Source organism: Hydractinia symbiolongicarpus, chromosome 4, assembly GCF_029227915.1.
Source record: "Hydractinia symbiolongicarpus strain clone_291-10 chromosome 4, HSymV2.1, whole genome shotgun sequence".
Lineage (NCBI taxonomy): Eukaryota > Metazoa > Cnidaria > Hydrozoa > Anthoathecata > Hydractiniidae > Hydractinia > Hydractinia symbiolongicarpus.
In genome coordinates, this window is record NC_079878.1 from 8,650,180 (window position 1) to 8,677,990 (window position 27,811).

Here is a 27,811-nt window from a genome sequence, read left to right on the forward strand (position 1 = left end):
GTAAATTAAAATTTTGTATTGACTAGAAAAGAAAGACAACGCGAAGAGCTATATTTGGTGAAAAATACTACGTTACTAGATTTAATAAGGTAATTAAAACTCTACTAGCTAGTTAGCTAGTTCAAAAAAGTTTGAAGTTTACTTCATCAGAAAGCTTGATTTGATGGCTAGGTAAGTGGTTACATTGAATAAATTATGGATATTATATATACGACACGGAGGCTACTGTTCTGTTATTTTCGGTTACACTTATATGTCCATGTGAAAATTAAGATGATTTGAAATGTTGATTTTGTCCTCAGTGCTCATAAATTTATTTACCGCCAGTAGCCTGACTTTCGTTTATATCACTGTTAATGATGCTGGAAAATGAAAAAAGAATTTTTTAAAAGCACCTTTACCTATTATCCGTCAATGGATGGCTTGCCAATGTTTACAAAAACTAAAAAAGTTTGTAGTTTTTTGCATATGCGCAAGCATTTCTATAGATAAAAAATATGAGCAACAGAACGCAGTAACAAATGGAGTCCATCCAAAAAATGAAACATTCGCTAAAAGATAATTAGAAAAATTAGAAGAATATAGTTAAAATTTAATTTCAGTTCCTCTTATACTACCTAAAAGTCTTTAATCTTCATTAATAGCTTTCTACCCTTTGCGTGTCCTGTTTTTTACCTACACAAAAGTGCGCGCGGATGCCCATTGTTTTCTATTATGTGTGATTTTTCCAGATTGTCTGTTGCGGAATAAGGGAAACGTGAGTGCTAGTTTAAATTTCAGCTATATTCCTTTAGTAAAAACATCTACACTATAAAAAAATAAACCGGAAACAGAATTCATGCGCACAGAAAGTTCCTTCCCCAACCTTTCTCTTCCGGTTCATCGATTTGTAAGCATTCTCCTGATTTGTCGTCTTTTCCGTTGAATGACCAAAAAAAGTTATACGGGGCTGCTTTCTTTGAACACAAATAATTATTATCCCAACCATCCGTGTTATTCGATCCTGTGACTTTTACGCACTTCATGTTTGGAATGGTGCCTAAAAAACGATTATTATTAGTTATAAGTAAGAGGTCATATCTGTTTCATAAATTCTTATTTGGTCTTCCAAAATTGGACAGCAACAACTGAGCAAGGGTTGGAAAATACAGAAACGCAAGCAACTTTGACAAAGCATACAATTCAGCATGACTTGTAAAAATTATTGCTCGCAAAAATATGTATTATTTAAACAATTAAACAACTTAATCTGCGATTCAATTCTTTTAAACATTACCTTTAGTTGACCATCTCAATGATGGGTTTTTTTCTTTATCTTTGTAGCAGAGGAAGTTGTTAGACCATACAGGATTCTTTTTCGCTCCTTCGATCTTCACACAATTGCATCTGCAAGATGGAGCTGCAGTATTGCAATTACATGAAGATGGTAGACCATTATTTGACCAAGTAAAGTCTTGGGGCCAGCATGGATAACCTAAAGTAGGAAAGGAAATGACATCCCGTAAATCAAAATAAATTTTGGTATAGATGTTTTAAATACTTTCACGGTAATGAAAATAAGAGCCTTACTATCTATTAGTTTTACAGAATTAATAATACATCAATATACGTAAATACTATGACTAGCTCAATTGCAAGGCACATAGAAATTGCTTATGCTGCCATTAAAACACTGTTAACAATACCTTTGGTCTTACCATCTTAACAACCATCAAAATTTCAGCTTATACCTCAATTGCACTGCACATGCATTTTAGTATATTATAAAACATTATATTATACTTTTTTTAGTATTCTTTTTTCAAAGCTGAAACATCTCCGTTGTATTAACAATGTGACTGAACGCGACATAAATATGCTAAAATGTTCACCACATTTTAAGCTAGTTGTAGTTATCCAATTGACCTTTATCTTATGAAACACATGCATACTACCAGTGACGTTTCATATTGTATTTATATCAATAAATCAGGCAAAATATTTAAATTAATACCATTGTTTGTTGTACATTGAGCTTGCTGCTGACAGCAAGGAGCTGCTGGTGCAGGTGCAGGTGCCGGTGCTGGTGCGGGTGCGGGTGCAGCTGGCAGGCAACATGGCGCAGCTGTTGTTGTTGTTTTCGTAGTGGGCTTTGCAGTAGTTGGCTTCTTTGTGTTGGTAGTTGGAATTGTAACTATAGAAGTTACAACCGTCGGGACAATTTTAGAAACAACTTCTGTTACTACAGTTGGTATAACCTTTGTAACTTCCTGCGTTGCAGGAGCTGCTGTTCCTGATGCAGCATCTGCTGCTTTTGATCCACCATGTCCTGCTTTTGATCCAATGGCCCCGGTTGTTGATTCAGAATCTCCGGTTTTTGATCCAGTATCCCCGGTTTTTGATCCAGAGTCTCCTGTTTTTGATCCATCGTCTCCTGTTTTTGATCCAGCGTCTCCGGTTTTTGATCCAGAGCTTCCTGTTTTCGATTCATCATCATCTCCTGCTTTTGATCCATTGCTGCCTGATTTTAGGCCACTCGTTGGACCTGCTGTAGCCGAAGCTCTACTGGAAAGAGTCGGTCCAACTGTAGCTTTTGCTTTGTCTGACGAGCTTATGTCGGATGCGGAAGAAGCACTCGCTTTGCCAGTAACTGAATTCGTTGCTTTAGCCGTTGAACTACTTCGTGCTGTTGGCCCTGCTGCATCATCGAACTGTTTTTGTTTTGATTTGGTACTCGTAATTGGTGCATCAGTGCTTATTTTTAATACATCTGCGGGTTGTGTAGAACGAAGCATCGTTTCTGTTGATTCTGTTGGTGATGCAACTTGCTTGTCATCATCTTCCTTGGATTTTTGATTTTCAGAAGATGGATTTTCGGATGGTGATTTAGTCGTGGTAGCACTTTCTTCCGTTTTTGGGGACGGAGAGGTACTAACACCAGTAGCGGCAGTGGTAGTAGCTTTTTCATTACACTAGAAATAATGTCATGAGGATTATCTGTGCAGCCATAATTTTGTAATCAACTTTCATGAGCAAAATAATCGAGTAAGAATAAGGATAGGTTAAGATTGCTTTTTGTTTCCTCTTTTTCAGATAAAAAATATGTATTTGAACTTAGCGCCTTACGTAAGCATTAGAAATTCTTTGGATGTCAATGTTACTTAATCCAGATCTTTGTCCCAATTCGTCAGAACTAACGCTAGCATCTAATGGAATAATCGTTTTCTGCAGTCCTGCATCTTTACCAAATGCACGCTGGCCAAGATGCATAATGGAATAGTAGTCATACCTAAAATGATGGGACGTCAACTTCCTAGAAATATATTTTTGTTACGGCGCTAATTTTACTTTATAGCTTAATTTAAAAACTGCAGCCCTTTGAGAGTTCGCAATTTTTCTAACATACAGTAGACGTCCGGTAATTCGAATACCCCTTAATTCGAACTTTGCGATATTTCGAACAAATTGCCAAGTCCCTTGAGTTTGGTTTAATAAAGTCTGATATTTTGAGCTGCTTAATTGGAACTCCGTTAATTCGAAAATTTCGCTAATTCGAACAATTTTTTAGTCCCAAGGCTGCATTATGCTCGTTTATTCGAAATTTTGTGTATCGAATATTAAAATCTTATGGGAAAATAGAAAAAACGGTTTCCTTTTTATTGCATCAATGGTGATAAAATTTCTTTCAATTTATCAATTAAATTGGCATTTCCAATAAAAGTTTACAAGGAATTTGGAGGCCTTGTCCATCGCCTAGGTTTACTCTTTCCCTTAAAGTTTTTTTAAAGTTGTAGTAAAGTTATATTAGCATAAAACCTTTAAACGTTTATTAAAATTCTTCTTTTTTTTGACTTCCGATAATTCAAACAAATAAATAACAAATTCGGACGTCTACTGTATTTAGTGGTTTTATAGTCTAAAAAGTGATATATATACTTACCTAATCATGTAAGAGTTTTTACTTACGAAAAGCTTCGTTTTTTTATTTGTACTTTTTTAGATGTTCATAGGAGGATAAAATTCTATCCTTCTAAGGTATTCTTATTCTAATAATGTCCTGCTAAGAATTTCTGCGCATATCGAATTTTGATTTGATTCCATGAAGGTATGCATGTATTATTTTTATAAGCAACTCCACTATTGTCCTTGAACTTTAGGTTGATAAAAAATGTGGTGTAATTTGAGAGATAACAAAAACTTTGCTAAATATGTCTAAAACCCAGTTCGAAATATAAGATAAAAGAGATTTCCTACAAATGCGTATAAACAAGAATCTCGGAGACACCGAAAGAACAACATTTCGTTATACCAAGAAATCATTGGTTGCTAAGCGGTCGTGAAATTTTATAGCAGTTACTTATAAAATATACGTCTGAGGAAGAAAATTAACCTAATAAAGGCTTACAGTAAAAAAAAAGAATCAAGATGCAAGTGATAACATTTATGTTATGTTATGCAAGAGTAGAATTGAAGACGTTTTTGAGCAGCATGAAACATATGATAACAGTAATCTAATAAAAACACGATAATAATACGACACACTATTAAAAACAAGGTTGTCACTAACAGAAAAAGCTGCAAAAACCAATATATCAAACAAATGATCACATAAATGCTTTGGCAGAACACAGGGTGAATGTGTGGTCGACAAGTACGGTGCATTAAACCGCATGCAAAAAAGAGATAAAGTTAGAATGCAAGAACTACCATTTTACTGGAAAAAAAATACACTACGTCTTCTCGTTTACGTTTGGCGAACAATAGGCGTAGAGATGGTGCAGAGATTGATACCTGAAAAATGCTTTAGCGTCTCTCCTTCTTAAAAATGAATTAATCGAATTTATTGAATGTTTGGAAGTTTGCACTTGTTACGCTTTCGATTGCGTAAAAGCTGTTTATTTAATGGAGCAAGTATTTTTAAAGAATCCTTCCGTATATTCCGCAATAACAAACTATTATTTATTAGAATCCCTATTATGGATTTATAGGAATAACATCAAATAAGAAATCTGCACAGGAACAGCCCTGCTGCCATGCTTAAATACCCTAATGTTGTGATATTTCAATGTTTAGGCTATTGGAAGATTAAAATGACACTTAAGATTCGAAGATAACAAGTCACTCTGTGAATTTTTATGCTGTAGGTTCACTGCAGGATAAAGACGTTACTACCAAAGAAATAATTACCTGGCTATTTCACTACGAAGCTTGTATTGTCTAAAAATATGATCTCAGAATCTGATAATTCGAGCTTGTTTTCAGAATGTCTGCGTAAACGAATGAAAGAGACCAGAAATAGATAATAAAAAGCTTCAGATTCCCGGGGGTCTGGAGTAAAGAATGTTTTATGCTGGTCTTTTAAGATGATTGACCAAAAATTAAAAGGAATTATTTTAACGCGTAAGAAATACAGTTGACTCCCTCTAACTCGGATCTCTATAATTTAAATATTTCTATAATTCGAAAGAGTGCTCAGTCACCGTCAATTTTCCTTTAGAAACTCTTATAAAAAACTTTCTACAATTCGAATTTCTTTAATTCGAAACTTTCTCTAATTCAAACAGTTGTTCAGTCCCTTCGAAACGATTCTCTTCCTAACTCGAATTTTAGAGTGTCGTTTGGTGTCGACCTGAGAAAAGCACTTGTCAACGCAACTCATACTGTCGAAAGAGATCGTCTCTGTAATGTAAAGCAATCAAATATCAACGGTTTTTCAAATAAAGTTTCTCTTTTGTGTGAACTATGAAAATAAAGATTGAATGAAACTTGAATTATGTTTTCTTGATTTTAAAATTAACGTAATTTCTCTCTGCAGTTCGAATTTTCACTCTCTGAAGCTAAAAGTTCGAATTATAGAGACATCTATAATTCGAATCTCTGTGTAATTCAAACAAAAATTATTCCCCCTGGCAATTCGAATTAGGGAGAGTCAACTGTAGTATTATTTGCTAATTCGCTTTGCTCAACCGAAAATAACCTTATTTATTTTCAAACTCCATGCGGGACAATAATAACCATATAATATCCAAGCTGTAAATACGTAAATACATAAGTGTAAAAATGCAAATGTAAAGCATAGATGACTTAATTGTCCTTATCAATATGTCCAATGGCTTCTCTACTAAGATCAGTCTTTAAAATATCGAATTTTAACCTATCCTCCCCTTTAGCAATATGCCTCCGTGGCTTCTCTACTAATCTACAACTTTGACTTATGCTAGCTAACAGTTAGCGTTATTTTGATCTCAATATCACGTCTTTATTACACTTTTTCAAGATCGTTACAATTTTTTATTCGCCTTTTTTCTACTGATTTAAGTGCAAGTTTTTACTTAGAGATTTGCCTTTTTTAGGATAAAAATCTTTTCGATAACTCGTAATCAAACGAGGTTGGTTTCATTCACCTTTTTTCCGGAAAGAACCCATAGAAACGGCGTATTTCTAAGTTTAAAAGGCAATACCCTTTTCATTTTTTAGATCATTTTTAAGGGGTGGGGAGGCGGCCCTTCTCTTTAACTTGTTACAGCTCTAATGGTTAATCGACTTAGGAGAAAGGTGGGAGTTGTTGCACGTGTTATAAATCTTAAGACGGTAACGGCACACAAATATTACATAAAAATAAATACAACTAATGAAGTTTTTTTGGAAAATTAATTACTTACGGACTGTCTTGTTGCTTTGCAATAATTGCGTTGCTTTCATGTATTTTGAAATTGTCTCTTTTGTCTAAAATGAAAAAAATGAAAAATAAGGACGGGCCAGCTAATAAAGAGAATACCCCCTAAAACAAAATTGCCGTTCTCTCTTCGACTTGAAACGTACCATTTTGAGGTTGTGGGTAGAACGCCAAATATTTTAAAAAAATAAAATGTCATTTTTCTAAATTTTGTGTGTTCAACAGCTTGTTGTGACATCAGCCATATTTGTTTTCAATTTATTTTTGGGTCGCCGCTTGTCGTTCAATTCGTCGTCATTATTTTTACGCGCATTTCGTAGTATATGGACTTTGTAAGAAAATGAAGAGGAAATATAGATATCTTCTCTTCAAAATATCTAAAATCCATTTCAAAGTCAAAATTTGTTATTTACAACATAGCATTTAAACAAAAATACCTGTTTTGACATTTTCTAAATTAACTTTGATGTATTTGTCTCCTAAAAAAATAAAATTGAAATAGTGGCCAGCGTAATAAATTGAATATGCAAGGAAACGTTTTTGCGTTTGTATTGACTTTTGTATTAATAGAATTAAAACAGACATACTGACAGGTCTTGTATGTTCGTGAAAGAATCCAAGAGCGTGCATTATTTCATGTATTACAGTTCCTTTGAAGCCACATCCAGAACCAATACTTATGTCTTGTTTTCCACCAACACGTCCAACGTGGGACCAGCATCTAAGATTTTGCGGGGAAACTATACAGGTACAATAATACACGGTCGTAGATGTTGATTTTTTGTTTGTTTTGTTTATTTGCTAAATTTTTACTACGTTACAAATTATGCGACAAGGCTAAAGAAGGTTTTAGCGCGATTCACCGATAGAAATATTGAGCGGGCACGAAACAAATTCTACGTACTTCTTGCCATCTTTAATAAAATTAAGATAATCTTTGTCTTCAGCTCCAGGCGTCACAAATTTTAAGCAAGTATAATCTTCTAAATCCTTTATGGCGTTCATCACAACCGCTTTCTTCGAAGCCGCTATTTATGTTAAAAAAAGAGAAAAACTTTTGTCAGTAAGCTTTTGCGATGGAAAGTTTCGCGAGTTCGAAAAATTATTTCAATAAATAGCCGACTTACTCATCGAACCATCAAACATATACGGAATTCTCTTATCCCATTTCGTATTTGCTGTTCCTGCTCGCTTGGAGGCGCTTCCTGACCTCACAGCTTTAACAAAATCATCATTTCGAATATCGCCTTCGACGAAGTTGTTCGGTTCGATGTCTTGTGCTTCAAAACGAATCAAATGTAACTCACACACGACGAGGAAAATATTAAGAAGAGAAAAAGCTACGTTAAGATAAAAAAAATAAAAAAAATAAAAAAAGGCTATGTATGTACCTGCAAGTTCACGATTCAATATTTTCCACAACAAGGGTTGCAATTTTGGTACATATTTATCTAAAATTTTGCATTTGTTTAATTAGTGGATCTATAGTTGCCCAAATGCTTTAAACCTTAACTATCCAATGAGGTAAGAACAACTTTTTGTATATGATGTGCTGCATAACGACTAAACAAAACTAGTAAAAATAATAACTATTACTTACTGTTGGCAGTTCCCATAACGTTTTGTGATAATTTTTCTGCATTGTCTGCCCCAGTTACCTTATTAGCTAGTTTCTTTATGCCAGATAAAAATGCTTGATTTCGCTCCACAATGCAGCAGATGGTTACAAATAAACCAATTAGAAGCTTCATGCTTCTTGTTAGACTGCTTTACCGAAGAATGCAGTTTTTGATGACTAGTTTTCTTTTTACTGTAAGAAACAAACCACACGCTTTTTTATTTGGAATATTTATGTTTATTCTTATTGATCAAATCTACACCTTCTGAATTCTGTAACTGAAATTAAGCTTAAATTGATATTAAGGATTTTGCTTGCCAGTTGTCTAAAATTTATATTCTCGTGTTGTTTGCAAAACTGGGTCAAATGCAAAAAACAAGCTTTATAGATAAAAATGAATAAATTGAAAACAGGCCCGCCTTACCTTATTTCAAACGGCTTTAAAATTCGCCGGTTTTTCTTGTCAGTTCGTTTAACTAAAGCCTGCAACTGGCGACTGTTTGAAAAAGTTAATTTTTACTTTTATTACCGATTTTCACGTTAAAAAAACACAAGAAACAGAGAAAAACCAGTTTGTGGATTTATAATTCAGTCATGGTAATTAATACAAAAACATTACCTGATTACAACAGTAAGTAAAAGTAGTGAGTAAAAAAAATTCATGTAATCCTAAACAAATATATGTCAAAAAAATTGCTACAGCAGAAAAAAAATAGAAGTGCAAATAAACAACCAATAAGCAACTTAAAAAACAAACAACTTTTTTCACATATTTGTACATCTTATTTAAATATTTTCTTCCTTTTCTTCTTCCGTTCTCCAGCTATTGCTGGTTATTCCAGCTAGCGCTGTTACCTACGAGAAAAAAAATCTTGTTTGTGCGCATGCTGTTAGTCGATGAAATTAAAAGCCGAATATGAGTTAAAGTAAACGACAATTTTGCGTTCTAACAGCGATACGCCATGCTAATCACACTCAATAGCAATTTCATTTCTTTTTATTTAAAATCATGCTGAATCTGAAAACAGAGGAACGACAGTTTAACTACTGAATTCGTTTTCTCACGTATGTGCAAATTCAATTAAATATCCACATCAATATTCTTCTTCTAATAATCATCAATATTCTTCTTCTTCTTCTTCTTCTTCTTCTTCTTCTTCTTCTTCTTCTTCTTCTTCTTCTTCTTCTTCTTCTTCTTCTTCTTCTTCTTCTTCTTCTTCTTCTGAGACTTAGAAAATTCAAGAATACCGGTTGGTGGGAGGATCCACAAGTTTGTTTTATAGCAGCAGCTCCACGTATGGCTATTTGCCTTTTAATTACCCTCCCCTTTTTCGCGACGGTATCTGATAGAATATTTTGCTGGTACTCAATTTTGCGAATAATCAAAATTTAGCAAATGTGCAAAAATCAATTTACGCGAAAATTGGAACCAAAAAAATATTTCACCAAACATACAAAGCATACCCGTTCGTTAACTTTTTTAAAATATATGTCGAAACTTTTAAATACTGCTTATAATGCACATCTCTGTTCCTTTTTCCCACCTCTTTTTTGCTGGAGTCTAAAAAAGTCAGTAGCTTTTTGCGAATATTGACACATTTATGTAGTTTGACATGAAAAAGCACCTAAAATGAAACAATTCGAGGCCATTTTAAAGGATCTGAAATCCAAATCACTTCTCGGCGTCTAACCATACGGGGGCACCGTTTTCTGTTCACTTTAAAACAATGTCGTCGGGTCTGACCTCCTTGGCAAGTAAACATCATAGAATACGGATATGTCTACTTTTATTGTTAAACTCAGTTTGGATGCTAAAATCTTTATTTTAGCCGCGACTGTCAACGTTCTTAACCTCATTTTATTTATTAAATTAACGCAAGTCGTCTGAATTTTGTAACTACGGCGTACTCTATCCTAGATATTCATTTCAAATAAGTTGGAAAAAAGAAGGTTTTTATATCATTTTATTAAACCTATATTCCACTATAAAAATCGGGCATTTTGGTTTCTTGATAGGTTTGTTTATGCGGCAAAAAGGCCACCTGGCACACCTTGAAAGTAGTTGTAACGGCTCAGGGGTGAAGAGAGCCCGGGGAAAAAGACGCTGTTAACGAGCTTGCATGAATTAACTGTTACTTTGGCGCCTGTTAAAACCAAAGAGAGTTCACCATTATGGCCGCTTTCTGTATTGTTGATCCTCAGTATGTTCCGTTTAGAAAGACGGATGTTGTCTTTCTTGGTTCTTCTTGAATTTTCTTGTGTGTGGCACGCTCTTCTTTTTCTAGTAGTTGTTCTTGTATGAAATCGATCCAAATCAACAGGAATCACTAACACTATAAAGTGGTGGGTAGCTAGCTAAGGGCTTGAAATCTGACGTGAGTCTTTTTAGGCTCCTGTCAACTATGTATGGAGATACATGCCCATGCTCTCTAAGGTCGCAATCACAAATCATTTTGGTTAGGGTGCTTTTGACCTGTCAATTAAGGATTGGGTGGTGGATAGCATTTATGAAATATACAGGATTTTGGAATTAGGATCTTTAATTTTCTAACATAGGGGGCCAAGCTGGAAGTTGAACCTTCAATACTCTGTGCCAAAGCATACAAAAAGTGCTAAAAGAAGAGGCTATTTTGAGAAGTTTATTATCTTGACATGTTTTTGTTTACATTTGGGCACTATTATTAAATCCTGGAGCTCACCTTTAATTGTGTACAAAATTTTTAATAATAATAAGATCAGAAAAGGGATTAGCTATAGTACTAATTATTGAGAACCACTTTGTTTTCTTTGCATTCAATAGAAGTTTACTGAAAGTAACACACGCGCATGGTAAGGGATGCCAGGAACCTCAGAAGCAATATTTTTTTGTTTATTTCATTTTATTCTGCACAACATTTACCCCTTACTAGATCTTACACTGATGATTTTTGCCTCTACATGTGTCATATAGTGGAATTGTATATATAGACTTAGTGGAAGACCATAGTAGACTTCTGAATTTTTCCAATTATTGAAGTAAAGGGAACAATAAATGTCCTGCTTGTCAATCTCATCATCCCCAGTGCTGTTTTCACTTTTTTTATATTGGGACTGCGTGCAAGAAAAAGTAGATTGTGCCAATATCCAAATTGCAAATATATATTTTTAATCAAAACTTCAAGCTCTTCATGTTTGATGCAGCGGGTTGACAAATTTCTAAATTTTTTGGGTGCTGACATCTTTAAAGTAGCGGTATGGTAAATAATTACTTTTTTTACATTTTTTTTAAGGAACATCTTACTTTTAAAACTGCTCTTTCCAATGAACTAAATTTTATTCCAAAATGTTTCCTCAAAATTGAAGGATTTATTGTTACAAAATCTTCCACTCCGTATGTCTTTGTTCTGGTGATCAAATATTTCTGTGCACGAATGATTCACCTTTACTAAAAATAATCTGACCTTCAGCTTTGAGAACTGTTTCTGTTTACGCAATAATTATGCATAAGGTGTGAGATAAGCGAGACAAAAAGTACTGAAAAAAAGTTGGAATATAACTAATGAATAATTAAATATTCTCTTTTTAATTTCTTGTAAACAATCACAGGTTGATAGAAAAAACTTTGTTAACGAATATCTTTTTTTATAAAATTTTCGGTTGCCTACTCTTCTTATAAGGGATCTGTCTCAAAAATACATTGGATGACGTCATGAAACTTTCGTTTTCGGCTTCACGAGTGTTTGATTTCTAGCGTGTCTTATTTTAATTTTTGGTCAGCGGATTTGGATGCAGAAGTTATTGAAAGAAAAAGGAAAAAATGAAGTGTTATTTTAAGTTCTTATAGATGATTTACGGCATATTTTTAAAACGATTAAAGTTGAGAAAAAATGAGACACACAATGTAAATTCAGACTATGCAGAACATGTGAACATATTTTTTTAAGGCTTTCGACTATATTTTTTTTCTGTTACAACATTTTAATATTTTTTTAGTAATATTGTAGAACAAACTTCTGTTAACAAGTACATATATACTTTTGCAATGTTTTTTTTAAAATGGAAAGTTGAAACAAAATGCTTTATACAGAGAGTGTGTAATTACCATACTACTAAAAATTCATAAAACATAACTTTGTGATTGTTTTTATCGCTGATTGGATTTTCCATAAACTTATTCACAAGTATATACATAATATACAGTAAGTTTGTGACAGGCATAGCTGATGTGTTTATTTTTGTTCAAGTCACTAAAAAATGCATGTCTCAAAATGAATTTTTTCAATTCCTGTCAAAGTATTAGTCTGTGTCAGCAATATTTTGGTGCTTACAGACCTGTTCCCCAATAGCCCACTAACCAACTAAGATATTTCTGAGGCCAAAATTTTTAGACGGAGTATTTAGACATTTCTTAGCTTATTTTTCTGATAAATCTCGGCTGTTTGAAGCTAATAAAATTGCCAAAAATTTATTGAGATGTTAAGGCAAAGGATTTTTGAAAAAAAAATAATTAAAAATAATAAAAAAAGAAAGCAATTTCTGAACACTGGAGAGTTATTTTGTTAAAAGTTATTAAATTTTTTTATCTGTATATATATTTAGTTTTGACATGCATGTTAGTATCATAGAAAACCTTTAAGATGTATAATGTTTTCCTCATCCAGGTAACGACAGTCAAGTGAATTTTATCCAGACAGGTAAACAACGCTGAATACTTTTATTTACATTTTCGTTTTTTGTAAAATTAATTTGATGTATATTATGTTGTTCAGGTATAATAAAGTTTTTACTTCAACTTCATAATTTATGCATTATACTTTTTTTGCTTCTTCCTTACTGTGAAAAAAAAAATAATAAAAAGTGTAAATGCACAGGCTTTGAAGAAATCATTTTGTTAATAAATTGTACCCATTTTCTTTAAAGACTCTTAAAATGCCTAATTTCGGAAACTCAAGAAGTACAGCTAATGCCAAACTATGTTTATGCTATGTAATTGCTATAAATTGGCCTGAGAACATCCCATAAGAACTTTAAAGTTAATAATCCTCTTTGTACTTAATGGACCTGGGATGCTTAATGTTATGTCAACCCCTTGCCTTATGTGTGAGAAAATTTATACTTTTATACTTTTATATAATTATAATATAAAAATATATATAAAAAAATTTTGAATTAATAAATTGACTTTCTTGATTTTACTATATCTATATGTATAAAATTTATGATATATTTACATTGCTATTTTTTCAGTCTGCAAATTTTACATGATACTTTTAAACAAATTACATGTCCTTATTTTTAGGGTAGCCGTTATGTTTGGGAGAAAACTTGTCGTTTATAAACAGGGACTGAATTTTCTTTCACTTTAAAGCTGACATTTTGTGTATTTTTATGTGATTTAGCTTTTTAATTTTGCTGACTGTGATACATTCAGACTACATTTCATGCAGTGGCTTAACGTCACACCAAACCCTAACACCGCCTTAACATCACACCTAAATAAATCTATGCTGCACAAAACTTCACCTCCTGTCCTGCGAAAAAACACTTTAACACTCTGTAAGTATATAAACAAGATACTTTTAAATTTCCTTTGAACATTAAGCTACAATAACAACAGGCAAATATTTTATTTTTCACAAAAATCCAGAAAATAGCATAAACGTTCCTGTGTCTTTTTTGCACTAAAGCTTCAACACCATTTGCTTTACTTGAATTTGAGAAATTGATGAAATAGCAAAACACAACAGTCTGCCCCAGACCAACCCCTTGCTACATGGTAGCATTTAAAAAAAAATTAAGTAAAATTAGTCACAAATAAATCTTCTTTACAATGTTTTTAAACCAATCAGGTTTGTTTTTAAACCTGATATTTTTTTCAAAATCACAAACTTTATTATGAAGACAATAAAGTCACAGGCGCTGATGACCAGAACTTCAAATAAATGATATTATCCTTATCTTTTATAAGAGCTTTTTAGTTTATTTATCCTTTTAATCAGAAAAATGATGTTGAGCTAAATTTTTTTTATTAATTTATTTGATTTTAGTATTTTTCTGCTCTATAAACATGTGTCTTTTTAAACTAGTAATCCTTCTACAGCTTTCAGCTTACAAGAACTGGCAAGAGTTTTGAAATCAAACAAACTTTCATTGTTGTTGTTGTTAAATATTTATCTTTTCACACCTTCTGTCCACATATTACAAAATACTGCAACAGAAGGATACTATCATGTTCAACATGTGTCATTGTTAAGCATACCTGTATGAATAATTTTAATAAAATATGTATGTGGTTTTCAGAGTTTTAGAGTTTAACTTTTTATTGTCTAAATCATTTAAATTATGTTTCAAACATAGTTCAAATGAAAAAATTAATTTTATAGATTAAAAATAAGTAATACAAAATGACAGATTTAGATAGCAAGCTAAGAGGGGAAGAGAATATTAACTATGTATCAGATTCAGATGAGGAAGAATGCAGTCGGGGCAGAGACTTAGATGATGAAAGTTCAACAGCGAAAGTCGATGTTCCTGCAGAAATAAATGACCTGCCACAATTTGATACGTCTGGACCAAAGACTGGTCCCAAAGGTGTTTTAGAAGATTATCGGAGATATCAGGAATTAAAAAAGTTACAAGATGCTGAAGAAACAAAGGAAAGAATTGCACTGCATAAAAAACATGCTTTCACTGTTGATGTGGATAAACACAAAGTTGAGGAAGAGGAAAACTTTGACGTTGATGATGATGATTTTTTGAAGAAATACCACGAGAAAAGGCTTGCTCAGTTGCAAAAGGAAATGGAAAACAAGTTGACAGAAAATGCCCCAAAGTTTGGTCAGCTGTTGGAACTAAATGGAAACAAACTAAGTGAGGCTATTGACAAAGAGGATCGCAAGGTTATTATTGTAATCCACTTATATGAAGACACAAATTCTTCGTGTAAACAAATGAATGCATGTTTAAAATGTCTTGCGAAGCAGTATCCATACATAAAATTTTGTAAAGTACGAGCTTCAACAGCCGGACTCAGTTTAAATTTTAAGATGAATGCTTTGCCAGCATTGCAAGTTTACAAAGAACGTGTCTTAATTGGCAATTTTCTAAAGATGCAGGACAAACTTGATGAAGAATTTTATGCATCTGATGTTGAAAACTTTTTGATTGATTCTGACATTCTAACAAATGGGACTAATTTCGATCAGGATTTGGTGGACAGTGATTATGAACTGGATTAAATATGAAAAAGAAGATTTATTTTGTACTAGTCAATATAAAATTATTTCTTGTAATACAAGGTTTAAATTAGAAATATAACGTAAGTTCGCCAAAATTTGTCAATGAAAAAAGAGGAAAAAGAAGAAAACATCTTCTTAGCTGGGAGCACTGTACGCCACTTGCCATTGATCTTTTTTATTGATTATGTTTTTATAAAATCTATTAAGAATTAGGTCATACCAACGATGGATAAAAAATTGGATTCGCAATTTTAACTTTATTCTTCATTTAATGATTCACAAAAATGAATCCTGTAGAAGCCTTTCTCTAAAAATTATTTTTAATTCTGTGTTTTCTTATATGAGGATTTAGTTGCAGATACATAATATGTATTAAATAAATATTTCCATTATTTTGATTTAATATTATTGTTGTTACTTCTGTAAATACAACTATGATATACGAAGTGAATTTAATTTATACTATAGAACTTATATGCATAGTATCTGTACATCAGTTGTGCTATTATTGTGACATGATTTTTAGCATTTGAATACTGTAAACTCGTGATTGCTTCAATGTTTTTCTATGCTTGATTGAATTAAGTTGCTTAAACTAACTATTTTAGGATTTTGGTAACCAATCTGCACTGAAAACGGTTTAGTTGTATTATGTAACACTTCTATATTTATCTCCTGTGAATCTATGTGTAACCATTCAGGCATTTTAAATCTATATCACAGGTCTTTGTTTTTTTTTATTATAGTTGCCTCCTTTAGTTTCATCGATTTGAGGTCAATGCTTCTAATACTCTATTGGGGCATACACAAGATGAATTTCATGTTTCATTAATGTAATTAGCAGAATATTCAGAACAAAGAAAACATTATGTACTACTTTCAACATTAACATTTGTGTTGAATACAATACTTTTTAATAAGTTTCACATTTCCATGAACAAACTGTATGATTTAATGATCCAGCTAACTGTTGGCTTTATTCTACATCCAAATAATTACAATATTATTATCATTGGGAAGTTCTGCCATAGTGTTTTATTTAACGGGCAAGTAAACACAAAAATTATAATTTAATTTTTAATAGAACTTTGATTCATTAAAAAATGGGTATGTGGCATTGCCTACCTCTTTCAAGAATTCTGTATGAACATTGAAAAAATTTTATATCTTGCCAGACCCCCTTTTTTCAGAACTTGTTTTTCATCAAAATCAGTTAACTTTAAGAAATAAAAATAAAGATATTTTTAAATAAACAATATAATACCTTGTATTCTGTCACTCTTCACCAGAGGTACTTTAAATAAATAAATGACATATGAGCCCAGCCTTTCTGATTCAAATTTTTCACCATCAGCAATTCTTTACCAACACAAGTCTTCATTATACTATTTTGGGTTGGCATTCACGTCAGCCAAAAAATTACGACTTGAATTTTTTGTTTTTGTGAACAATTTACAATTTCACATCAGCAAAAACGGTGACATGAACTTTTTCTCCTTGTTTGACATCGGCAAATTACCTAAATTCGAGCTTTTTTTTCCAAGCTGGATTGTTCACATTTAAACTACTTTAATTCTAATTAAGGTTAATAAGCAAAATGCTCAGAAACCACTTTTATGATCTTATTTAATTCTTGCATGAAAGGAATATTTTCTATCGCTTTTTTTGCATCAGTACTTTTAGACCTGTTAAGAGATTTGCATTCAACCTTTATCAACGCACAGATATTACAAAAAGTAAATTGATTATCATAAATTTTTGGTTGTATTACGTGGGATCTGCATGTCAGTTTCCAATCAACTTTTGTGAGTAAACATATAGCGGCTATACAAGCTTACCCAGAAAATTTTATTGTAAAGCAAGCTGGAGACCTGGGTTATTGGATCATTATAAGAATTTTTAGAGACCTGGATTAACCAAACAAATGTCATTTTGACAAAAAAATTTATGTTAATCAATTAACCTTTATAATATCTGTGCGTTGATAAAGGTTGAATGCACATATCTCTTAACAGGTCTAAAATTAATGATGACAGAAAATGTCTAAATTTTACTATTAGTTAAATATGACACCATAATTTATGCAGCATAATTAAATCTAAAATTCTTTAAATGTGAATATCTTGAGTACCTACACAGCTTTTTAAAAAATTTACAAAGTTTTGTTGACCAACCTTTTTTATCTCTATAATGTAAGTCCAACATCATTTTATACCTTGGGTTCGCTTTAGGTTATATGCCTAAATACCTGCATTGTGGGCAATAAAAGGAGGAGGACGACAACGCTAAGTCCCCTAAATATTTTTTTGTGTTTGTTACAGCAAAAGTTCCTACAATCCCAAGTCTAAGGTCTAAAAAATTAAGAGACAATAACAGTATATCGTCCAGGCTCAGGGAAGGCAATTGTTCTAAAATTAAATAAACACATGATTATTTATAAGAACAGATTTATAAAAACACGCACCTCAGATCCTGCCAGGAAGTAAGAACAGAATAAGAACATCTTAAGGCTCAAATTATTCTTGTCATAACTAAAAGGAATTAGACTATTATTTTCCAGTACTCTGTAAAACTAACAAATGGTTGTTTTTGTTACTTTTCTCTTGCTCGATTGTTCATGAACACATAGAGTCTCATTAGCAAAGAACATTGAAAATTCAAATTAAATTTGATAAGAAAATTCCATAATTAAAAACAAAATAAGCTATATATTCTGAAGTTGTGTTTTATTATTAAAATGTTTTACAACCAATCAGGCCAAAAAGACTAAGAACAGTCAGCAACAGGTTAGATTTTAATGAGTTTTTTAAAAAATGAGTGTAGCTTTTGGGAATATTGGCACTGAAAATGTATCTGAAAAAGACAATTTTAAGGGCTGGTTGTTGAATTGTTTTTAATTAAGACTTTTTAACAAGCATCTTCTGTTACTAAGAATATCAGAAAAAATACCTTGAAAGTGAAATTTTCAATTTGCTTGCTTCCTTTTGTTTACCAAATGACTAATTAGAAATGTGAAATTATCCTAGATATCTTCTAGATATGTTTTTTCAAAAACGAATGTTCTGTTTGCTACTCTGAATCTGCTAAAATGAACTAAAATATGTTTTGTTGTTAATCTAACATTGTGTTAGACAAGGATTCTTTGTATCCTTTTAGAACCTTTAAAGCACTAAAAAACAAACAAAAACAAGTGGTGAATATATATAAGACTTTGGTTCTTATGAGAAATAGTGTTTTTAGTTTTTTTGGTATTATTGTATATAATAAAACATAGTTTCTGTTTCCTGTCAAGAAGTTATGACAACCCGAGGTGCACTAATCATATTAGAAGGTTGTGATAGAAGTGGAAAGAGCACACAATGCAAGAAGTTAGTTGACTATTTGCAGAACAATGGACAACAAGCTGAACTGTGGAGATTTCCAGGTGATACATGTTTCTACATTTATAATTGTTTTTATCCTAATTTTTTGTAACCCTATCCCTATTGGGTAAATTCACTCTAAATTTTCTTTTTGCTATAACTCAATGATGTCCAGGAATTCCAAAATGCTAAATAACCCTTGTTAGGTCTAAATAACTGTTGTTAGGCCTAAAATGGGAACTTTCTGTTTCGTTTTTAGAACCATGGGGAAAATCAATGATGATGCCATAAGGTCAGCTGGGAATCTTTGAAGCGTAATATCTTGAGAACAAAATAAGATTTTTAAAAAATTCCAAAACACTTGATAAATAACTTTTTGTTCTTCACGACATATAAAAACCATTTTTAGGCAGGAATCCCCTTAATAATAAAATTCATTGTATCCAAGCTGCTTATTATGATGAACATCATCAGTACATTGGCAGTTTATTTTTGAAAACAATTACTAGATGTATGATGGTTTGTCTGTATTTTTTTAAAAAAGCTAAAGGTGATTTAAAAAAACTGAACAATTTAAGATTAATTTTGATTGTGAAATGACTGTTTGACACCTACCAAGCCTATTCTTGGTACAGTTAACCTTATCTAGCAATACACCAGAACCTTTTTTGCAATTTTCAATGAACAAAGTCATTGCATTAACGTTGACAAAGTTAGGTCAATAAAGTTGTAAATAGTAAAGTCATTATAAAATTTGAAAAGAAATAGAAGTAGCTGATCTTTCCTGTGTTTTCCAAAAATGATCAAATTGTTCAAAGTGGGAATAACTCACCTAAAGCGAGAAGTTGATATAGGAAACAGAAGATCCTATACATTATTGTAATCAGTGTTCAAGCTCTTTACAACGATAGAAGTTTAAAAAATACTTACTCCATGCCCCACCCTAAAATTATTTTTCAGAATATAAACACCAGGAGCTTTTTTGAAGGTATATAATGTATAGGGTCTTATATTTTAACCACTGGAGGGGCTTCACTGACTCTTGCAATTAGATTTGCATATTGATCTTATATGACATTATTTTTTTCAATGTAGAACGATCGACTGCAATTGGGCAAGTAATCAACAGTTACATTGCAAAAGAAACAGAACTGCACGATCGAGCTGTACATTTGTTATTTTCGGCTAACAGATGGGAATTAGTGTGAGTTTAAAAGTTTTTTATGATTTTTACTTGGTGACTGACACACCTCCACAAAATGTTCATTCTTGGGTGGTTATAAAGTGGTACAAATTTTTGGTTTTTTTTCAACATATACAAAATATTTTTTACATGCAAATGTAAAAAGTAAAATACTTGAGAATCCTTCTGTCATCTCTTCAACTGTAACTTTTAGTTCTAATTTAGTCAATTTATTTACATAGTGTTTAAACAATAACCTTTTAATTGTTAAAATTAAAAGCTTTTTAGGTCCAATATTTTATTTTTAGCTAACCCTATGAATTTTTTTTAGACCTTTGATAAATGAAAAACTTAAAAGTGGTGTCACTCTCATTGTAGATAGATATGCGTACTCAGGTGTAGCATTTACTGCTGCTAAGGTTAGTGTTATTGTTCTTTTTTAAAAGAAAATTTGTAAGCATTTATATAATTTTATTTAGATTCATTATGTAGAACATATCAGTAATCAACCACAACACGGTCAAAAATAAACCATTAATAGCATTCAGCACAGTATCTTTAACGCCATCAATGACATAAGATTTGACACATTGAAATGAAAATGCACAACAAGAAAGCACATCAAAACACAATCTCGAATTGTCATTTTTATTTTCTGGTGTCATTATTTGCATCCTGTGAAAAAATTCAAACTTACAGAAATTGCGACTAATAATATGACAATTTCTGTGGGGCCAACATGACATCATAACTTGAGCATGATATTAAAATGTCCATATTTTTGAACTTAAAAACATACGTTCGACATCATTTAGCACCTTAGATTCTCTTCAATGCGAAATGCATTCAACAATGAGACACTGTCAGCACAAACTAATGTTGCTTTCCTAAGCTAGATTGTTCTGTTCAGAGTTTTTTTGCAGAGAGATAAAGCCAATGTTGGCTTTATCTCTCTGCATGGCACTGCTAGAGTTATAAAAGATATGAGTATAACGTTTCCAATTTATATGTAATTACTTCTAGTTATAATTTACGTGATAATTCCTAAATTGATCCTTAGGATATCAATTCAAATCCTTTGCAAGGAAATATGCAAAAATGATGGTAGTTTCCTCATTCACGGCCTTTTAAATTGTTAGTGACGGTCTATAACTTTGAGATCTGTATGTTCAAAATAAATGTTAAACACATTGCTAACGGACACATCAATCGATTCATCACCAAATCTTTGAAAGTCTTAAAATGATAGCGTGCTCACTACTCTGTAAACCACATATGCTCTTTTGACAATCCTTAAGATCTTAAAATATAAAAAAATGACTATCCTTTTTCTACCATTATTTGGTTTTGTATAAAAATGTTTATAGATTAATCAATAACTCTAAATGAGATAATCTTTCCTACTTTTGTCTGCTATTTTTTGAGTGTTCACCCTGAATGAGTGAACTAACCACTTTCTTCATATATGTATTTGTATTTTTATATTAATCAAATAGACTGTCAGTTCCAAAATTACTTCTATATAATTGCTGTGTATAGTTCATTAAATCTTTTTTGATAACAGTATTTGTCCTGAAGAAATGATAATGCTGCATTTTAGGGTTTAGATGTGGAGTGGTGCAAATCATGTGACACAGGTTTACCACAACCAGACGCAGTATTTTACATGGACATTAGTGTAGATGAAGCAAGCAACAGGGGTGGTTTTGGTGGTGAGCGTTATGAAGTGTCTGATTTTCAAAAGAAAGTGCAGCAATTATTTTTAACCTTAAAAGATGATTCCTGGAGGGTACTTGTTTTTATCATTATTAATTATATCCGTGCAAATATAAAATGTTGTTCATTAACCTTTCTGGTTAAACAAGAATGTTCAAAGCAACTCATTTTTTTCCCATCTTGTTTGAAATTAGAATGTCTGTATTAGTATTCTCTGTTTGCCACTTTAATACATTTTTAGCACTTGAATTCAAAATTTCAAGAGTATTTTTACTATGACCTAAAATTGGCAAAATAAACATAGTGAGGAAGCAGTTAATAAAATGTTGTCTTTGTTTTAGGTAATTGATGCTAGACTGTCAGTGGAAAAGATTCATATGAGTTTGCGTGAGAAGGTTTGGGATATCATTGAGCAGTGTAAGCACAAGCCATTGTTAATGTCACTTTTTAAAAAAACAATCAACAACGTCTGTAACTAAAATATTAGGCTTTTTTTAATATATAAAAGGAAAAATGCTATTTATGATTAGAAATACACATAATAATATTTATTACAAAATTTTTAAGCACTTGCGTTAAATCAAGTTTTATACATTATATAATATATGCTTACAAATTCTTTGATTGTCCAATCTTTCTTGTGATTTACTTTTCTTTTTTACAGATTTGTCTTTTTCTGAACATTTCATTCCACGCACTTATAGTTTTACTGTAATCAAGGGAAGTAACTTTGCCCCACAATGAAATAAATACATTTTTTCGTCCTTTACTTTGTGTAAAATGCAAGACCATCATTGCTTTTATACTCCCTTTATCTACTGTATGCTGTTTTCTCCGGAATCCTATATTTATTTGCATAACTTTCTATAAATTCACAAGTATAGATATTAATAGGTATTGTGAGTATTTTTCTGCTTTTAAAAGTTGATCACAGCAAACAGAAGCTACCTTTCAAATTTTGACAAACGTCACGATTGCTTCTCATTTTCATCATGCTACACTAAACTGCAAATAAGAACATCCTTGCATTTGCATTTAGTGTCTGGCAGTGAGCGGCTCAATCTGCAGTCCTCATCACTGGGAGTTGCAGATAAACTAACAAGAAAAATCTTAGTTTTTTATAAGTAGTTGCTTTAAACCGAAGCTTTATCCTTTCAAATAAAGTCAATTTTCATATATAACTGCAAATAATAATTGAATCATTTCTTTTTCTGAAGCAATTATTTATAGAAACTACTTGCTATTTTTTATAAAGAATTGGCAACAAAATTAGTCCTTTGAAAAATTAAGTAGCCTGAGAAAGTGTTCTGTTTTTCTGAAAATAATTTCGATGAGAAATCGTTTTTCCTTTGTCTTATTTATAACAAATTAGCTTTCTTTGAAAAAGTATCTGATTAACAAAGCAACCTTGAAACAATCTTTAACCGCAGAATTCGCTATATAACAATTAATTGCTTATTTATCGTACAATCACTGTACATCCATTTTCTGTTCAAAATGTTAGGCTTTTTCTGTCCACTGTTTTTAAGGTATCAATGTTGGTCAGGACATTAAAAATACATATCTCTAAATTTACTTTCATTTTTTCGTCAATATAACTTGTAGTGATATACATAAGGATGTCATAGTCAAATTAGCAGCATCGAAAAGAAATAGAAAAGTTGGATCTTAAAATGAGTTTGTTATTATCTCAAGTATGGAAATCTTGTCTTCAACAGACCAAGAAGGATACGTCGACGTTGTTTTTATACTTAAGACGTGGTGTTTGCACAAGAAATATTATGTCATGCTGTTGCTTGGCAGCGAATCGAAAGACATGTGATAATAATAGACAACCTAAGTTGGTCTTTATTACCAGACAACTTCATGTATCCAAAACGAGACATAACACAGAGAAAAAGTTTCAAACCAAAGTTTTAACATTTAGCAATCCCATAAAATATATTTCGTTGAAAATTAAGTTATTTTTAATGCAGACCTATTTCGACCGTGACTTTCGAGAAGATCAATTTATTGCTGGAGCCAAACAGGTAATTTTTTGTTGTTGCGTTTTTATTTTGTTTCCAAAGAGACCTCTTGATCCCAAGGAATCCGGAGAAACTTTTAAAACCTGCCATTACAAGTTTCACTAGGCTCTATTTTGCAGAACATCAAAAAATGTACTTTCATGATTTTATCTTTCACCAAGGGAATCTACCAACTTAAATGAAAAAATATGCTATGCTTAATGGCAAAATGTTCTGTCCGCTAATTAAATTTTAAAAAATAACAATTTGGTTCAAATATATTAGATGACAAGGAATCTATCCTGTTGTTTGTTGATAATTTTATATTTAATTATAGGCTATTGTTTTTGTGTCCAATCATCTTTCAGATGGTAACTTTACTGGTTTAAATGAAGTCCTTACACCTGAGGTACGTTAGCACATGTACTTGTGTTTTGTATTAAGTTGGTAATGAACTTGTGTTTTGTATTAAGTCGCTGATATACTTCTGTTTTGTATTAAGTCGCAGATGTACTTGTGTTTGTATTAACCCGCTGATGTACTTGTGTTTTGTATTAAGTCGCTGATGTACTTGTGTTTGTATTAGCCCGCTGATGTACTTGTGTTTTGTATTAAGTCGCTGATGTACTTGTGTTTGTATTAGCCCGCTGATGTACTTGTGTTTGTATTAACCCGCTGATGTACTTGTGTTTTGTATTAAGTCGCTAATGTATTTGTGTTTTGTACTAAGTCGCTGATGTACTTGTGTTTTTTATTAACCCGCTGATGTACTTGTGTTTGTATTAACCCGCTGATGTACTTGTGTTTGTATTAACCCGCTGATGTAATTGTGTTTTGTATTAAGTCGCTAATGTACTTGTGTTTTGTATTAAGTCGCTGATGTACTTGTGTTTTGTATTAAGTCGCTGATGTACTTGTGTTTTGTATTAAGTCGCTGATGTACTTGTGTTTTGTATTAACCCGCTGATGTAATTTTGGTTGTACTAAGTTGCTGATGTACTTGTGTTTTGTATTAAGTCGCTGATGTACTTGTGTTTTGTATTAAGTCGCTGATGTACTTGTGTTTTGTATTAACCCGCTGATGTAATTTTGGTTGTACTAAGTTGCTGATGTACTTGTGTTTTGTATTAAGTCGCTGATGTACTTGTGTTTTGTATTAAGTCGCTGATGTACTTGTGTTTTGTATTAACCCGCTGATGTAATTTTGGTTGTACTAAGTTGCTGATGTACTTGTGTTTGTATTAGCCCGCTGATGTACTTGTGTTTTGTATTAAGTCGCTGATGTACTTGTGTTTGTATTAGCCCGCTGATGTACTTGTGTTTGTATTAACCCGCTGATGTACTTGTGTTTTGTATTAAGTCGCTAATGTATTTGTGTTTTGTACTAAGTCGCTGATGTACTTGTGTTTTTTATTAACCCGCTGATGTACTTGTGTTTGTATTAACCCGCTGATGTACTTGTGTTTGTATTAACCCGCTGATGTAATTGTGTTTTGTATTAAGTCGCTAATGTACTTGTGTTTTGTATTAAGTCGCTGATGTACTTGTGTTTTGTATTAAGTCGCTGATGTACTTGTGTTTTGTATTAAGTCGCTGATGTACTTGTGTTTTGTATTAACCCGCTGATGTAATTTTGGTTGTACTAAGTTGCTGATGTACTTGTGTTTTGTATTAAGTCGCTGATGTACTTGTGTTTTGTATTAAGTCGCTGATGTACTTGTGTTTTGTATTAACCCGCTGATGTAATTTTGGTTGTACTAAGTTGCTGATGTACTTGTGTTTTGTATTAAGTCGCTGATGTACTTGTGTTTTGTATTAAGTCGCTGATGTACTTGTGTTTTGTATTAACCCGCTGATGTAATTTTGGTTGTACTAAGTTGCTGATGTACTTGTGTTTTGTATTAAGCCGATGATGTACCTGCGTTTTGTATTAAGGGCATGTCGGCCAGCCGTCAGCTGTATTTTAATGCCAAGAAGAGTTCATCTTCATTACGTGTTGATGAGTCAGATTTCGTGAATATTTCTATGAAGGATGTTGATTTCGAATATGGCGATGAAGGTTAGTTTTGAGATGTTTCGTTGCAATACAATGTTTTGCAAGATCGTATGCTAAAACCTATATTTTTGTAAGTTAGAGTACTGGTATATTACAGTATCCTGTCAGTGATTGTGAATATAATTTGAGTCGAGTCCCGTGTCTAAATTTTCTAAATTTGTCACTGACACCCATGTACGACAAAATTCGCAAGCACTTAACTTATAGGTTTTTGCAAGAAACAGTTTTTATCTCTACTTCACTGTTTTATTACAATTTACTGCAGGTTATGGTGTGCCTTCGGTGTTAGTAGTGTTAAGTTTGTAGACGACGATGATAAATGTAATGAATTAGGGGGAAGTAATAGAAGTAATTGACAAAAATACACATTTATTTTTCAAAATTGTTTTGTTTTTTATGTAAAACATAGCTATAGGAATGCAAAACAAAAAAGATCTCGGTTCCATGTCTTAAGTTTTAAAAAACTGAGATTAAAGATGTTGTTTGGTGGTTACTTGATATTCTATTGCTTTCAGTTTTGTTTATAAAAAGTGAATTTTTAATTGTCATAATATTCAATAAACTTGGAAACTCAATTTTTAAAATTTTTACCGTAAATGTTTTAAGGGCAAGGCCGTTCACAAAAGCTGTGCGTTATCTGAGTCTTTACATTGCATCTGCAATTTTTTCATATCTTACTTGTTTTTTAGGGCGTAAATGGGCGTATGTTCTAGTTGTATGTATCTGTACGGCCAAAGAAGCTGTGACAAAAACATTTGGAAATATTGATATTATAGCTACTCGCACTAGAATACTAAAATATTCGTAAGTTAATTTCTTAACTAGGTTTACTTACATGAGTCATGGACTATAAAGTTTAAGAATTCAATTTAATAAAATTCCTTCTTCAAATGAATTCATGGTTTTGCTTCCTTTTCGTGAAATAAATTTTTTTAGTTTTTAAACGGTACAATTTTCCGCTAATTTCCTTCATTATGCCATTCTAATTTAACATTTTTGCATTATACCATGACAAAGCCATCGTAAGTTTTATAAACCTAGAATTGAACTAGCTACCACAAAACGTACTTCTTTTTGTCATTTGAGAATTTGAATTCGGCGAAATTGCTTTTAACTAAACGTTTTGACTTGTATCTGCGGTAACTCCATCGCAGATATTTGACTCCTTCTATATTTAAAAATCCGGTTAACGTCTAAATTGGCTTTCCCAGTGAAAGACGATGGTATCTGCTAAGTGAGCGCATTTTCCTATTATCTGCTAGGATGTTTCTTTTTACGAAATTACGGCAGTTGAGTTCTCGTAAATATGTGTTCTAAACTTCTTTATTCTATTATCGAAAAATATATCGCCAGAAATGTACGCTAAGGGAACAAATTATTTGAGAAAGAAGTTTTTGTGTATGCATGGTCCCATCTCTATGCGGAGTATATTTTGGTAGAAACGAAATCATTTATTTTTTGTCTGAAATAAATTTTTTAAAAAAAACAACAAAAATCAGTGGCTTTCATTCCACAGAAAGTGGAAGTACGAAAAAAGCAAAAATTTTGCTGGCGACGTAGTTATTTTTATGGATTTTTTAAACTTTTGCCTAACTTCAATTTGCTAATTACGGATACTTCTACAAGAAAAAATTTCATTTCCTTAGGACAGCAAGTTTATCAGCGTCTTCTGTGACAGGCGAGAAATAAAAACATCCCAGGAGTTGCAAACTTAAAAAAAAGTTGCAAGTTCGTAAAAGTTTCTGATTCTGAAGTATTTTTCTTCGTGTTTTAGATTTCGTCGCGAATATACTGCAGGTGTCGAATCATATTGGCTAGTTGATCGTCTAGAACATGCTTAGAAAAATGTAAATTCGTAATATTTTTGTTAAATACACACCGTAGGTTAAATTGACGATTTTATTTTATGTTTAATCAGGGGTTCTTTTAAATTTAGTTGATTATTGCGCAGGTTCTTTAAGTTAAATCAATGCAAGAGTATTTTGATAATGTCAGAAG

General features: G+C 32.1%; 4 protein-coding genes across 4 annotated transcripts; 3 read left to right on the plus strand and 1 right to left on the minus strand.

Moving 5' to 3' along the window:
• Positions 1 to 768: 768 nt before the first annotated feature.
• Positions 769 to 8,461, minus strand: LOC130640655 (mucin-2-like). The gene is made up of 11 exons (XM_057447174.1): positions 8,256 to 8,461; positions 8,047 to 8,106; positions 7,783 to 7,935; positions 7,560 to 7,683; positions 7,243 to 7,376; positions 7,093 to 7,134; positions 6,642 to 6,705; positions 3,106 to 3,268; positions 1,994 to 2,951; positions 1,277 to 1,474; positions 769 to 1,039 (listed from the first exon to the last, which is right to left on the minus strand). The coding sequence occupies exons 1-11, from the start codon at positions 8,404 to 8,406 to the stop codon at positions 837 to 839; spliced, it is 2,250 nt and encodes a 749-aa protein (XP_057303157.1). The 5' UTR covers positions 8,407 to 8,461; the 3' UTR covers positions 769 to 836.
• A 6,195-nt stretch (positions 8,462 to 14,656) lies between these two features.
• LOC130642211 (phosducin-like protein) lies at positions 14,657 to 15,490 on the plus strand. Its single transcript, XM_057449296.1, has one exon. It carries the CDS (start codon positions 14,657 to 14,659, stop codon positions 15,488 to 15,490), a length of 834 nt encoding a protein of 277 aa, XP_057305279.1.
• Positions 15,491 to 18,623: 3,133 nt separating this feature from the next.
• Positions 18,624 to 22,310, plus strand: LOC130641102 (uncharacterized). Its single transcript, XM_057447765.1, has 5 exons — positions 18,624 to 18,914; positions 19,948 to 20,056; positions 20,367 to 20,454; positions 21,636 to 21,824; positions 22,093 to 22,310. The coding sequence occupies exons 1-5, from the start codon at positions 18,788 to 18,790 to the stop codon at positions 22,228 to 22,230; spliced, it is 651 nt and encodes a 216-aa protein (XP_057303748.1). The 5' UTR covers positions 18,624 to 18,787; the 3' UTR covers positions 22,231 to 22,310.
• Positions 22,311 to 22,450: 140 nt separating this feature from the next.
• On the plus strand, positions 22,451 to 27,703 carry LOC130641101 (m-AAA protease-interacting protein 1, mitochondrial-like). The gene is made up of 5 exons (XM_057447764.1): positions 22,451 to 23,781; positions 24,095 to 24,166; positions 25,693 to 25,816; positions 26,503 to 26,617; positions 27,588 to 27,703. Exons 1-5 carry the CDS (start codon positions 23,425 to 23,427, stop codon positions 27,652 to 27,654), a joined length of 735 nt encoding a protein of 244 aa, XP_057303747.1. The 5' UTR covers positions 22,451 to 23,424; the 3' UTR covers positions 27,655 to 27,703.
• The last annotated feature ends 108 nt before the right edge of the window (positions 27,704 to 27,811 follow it).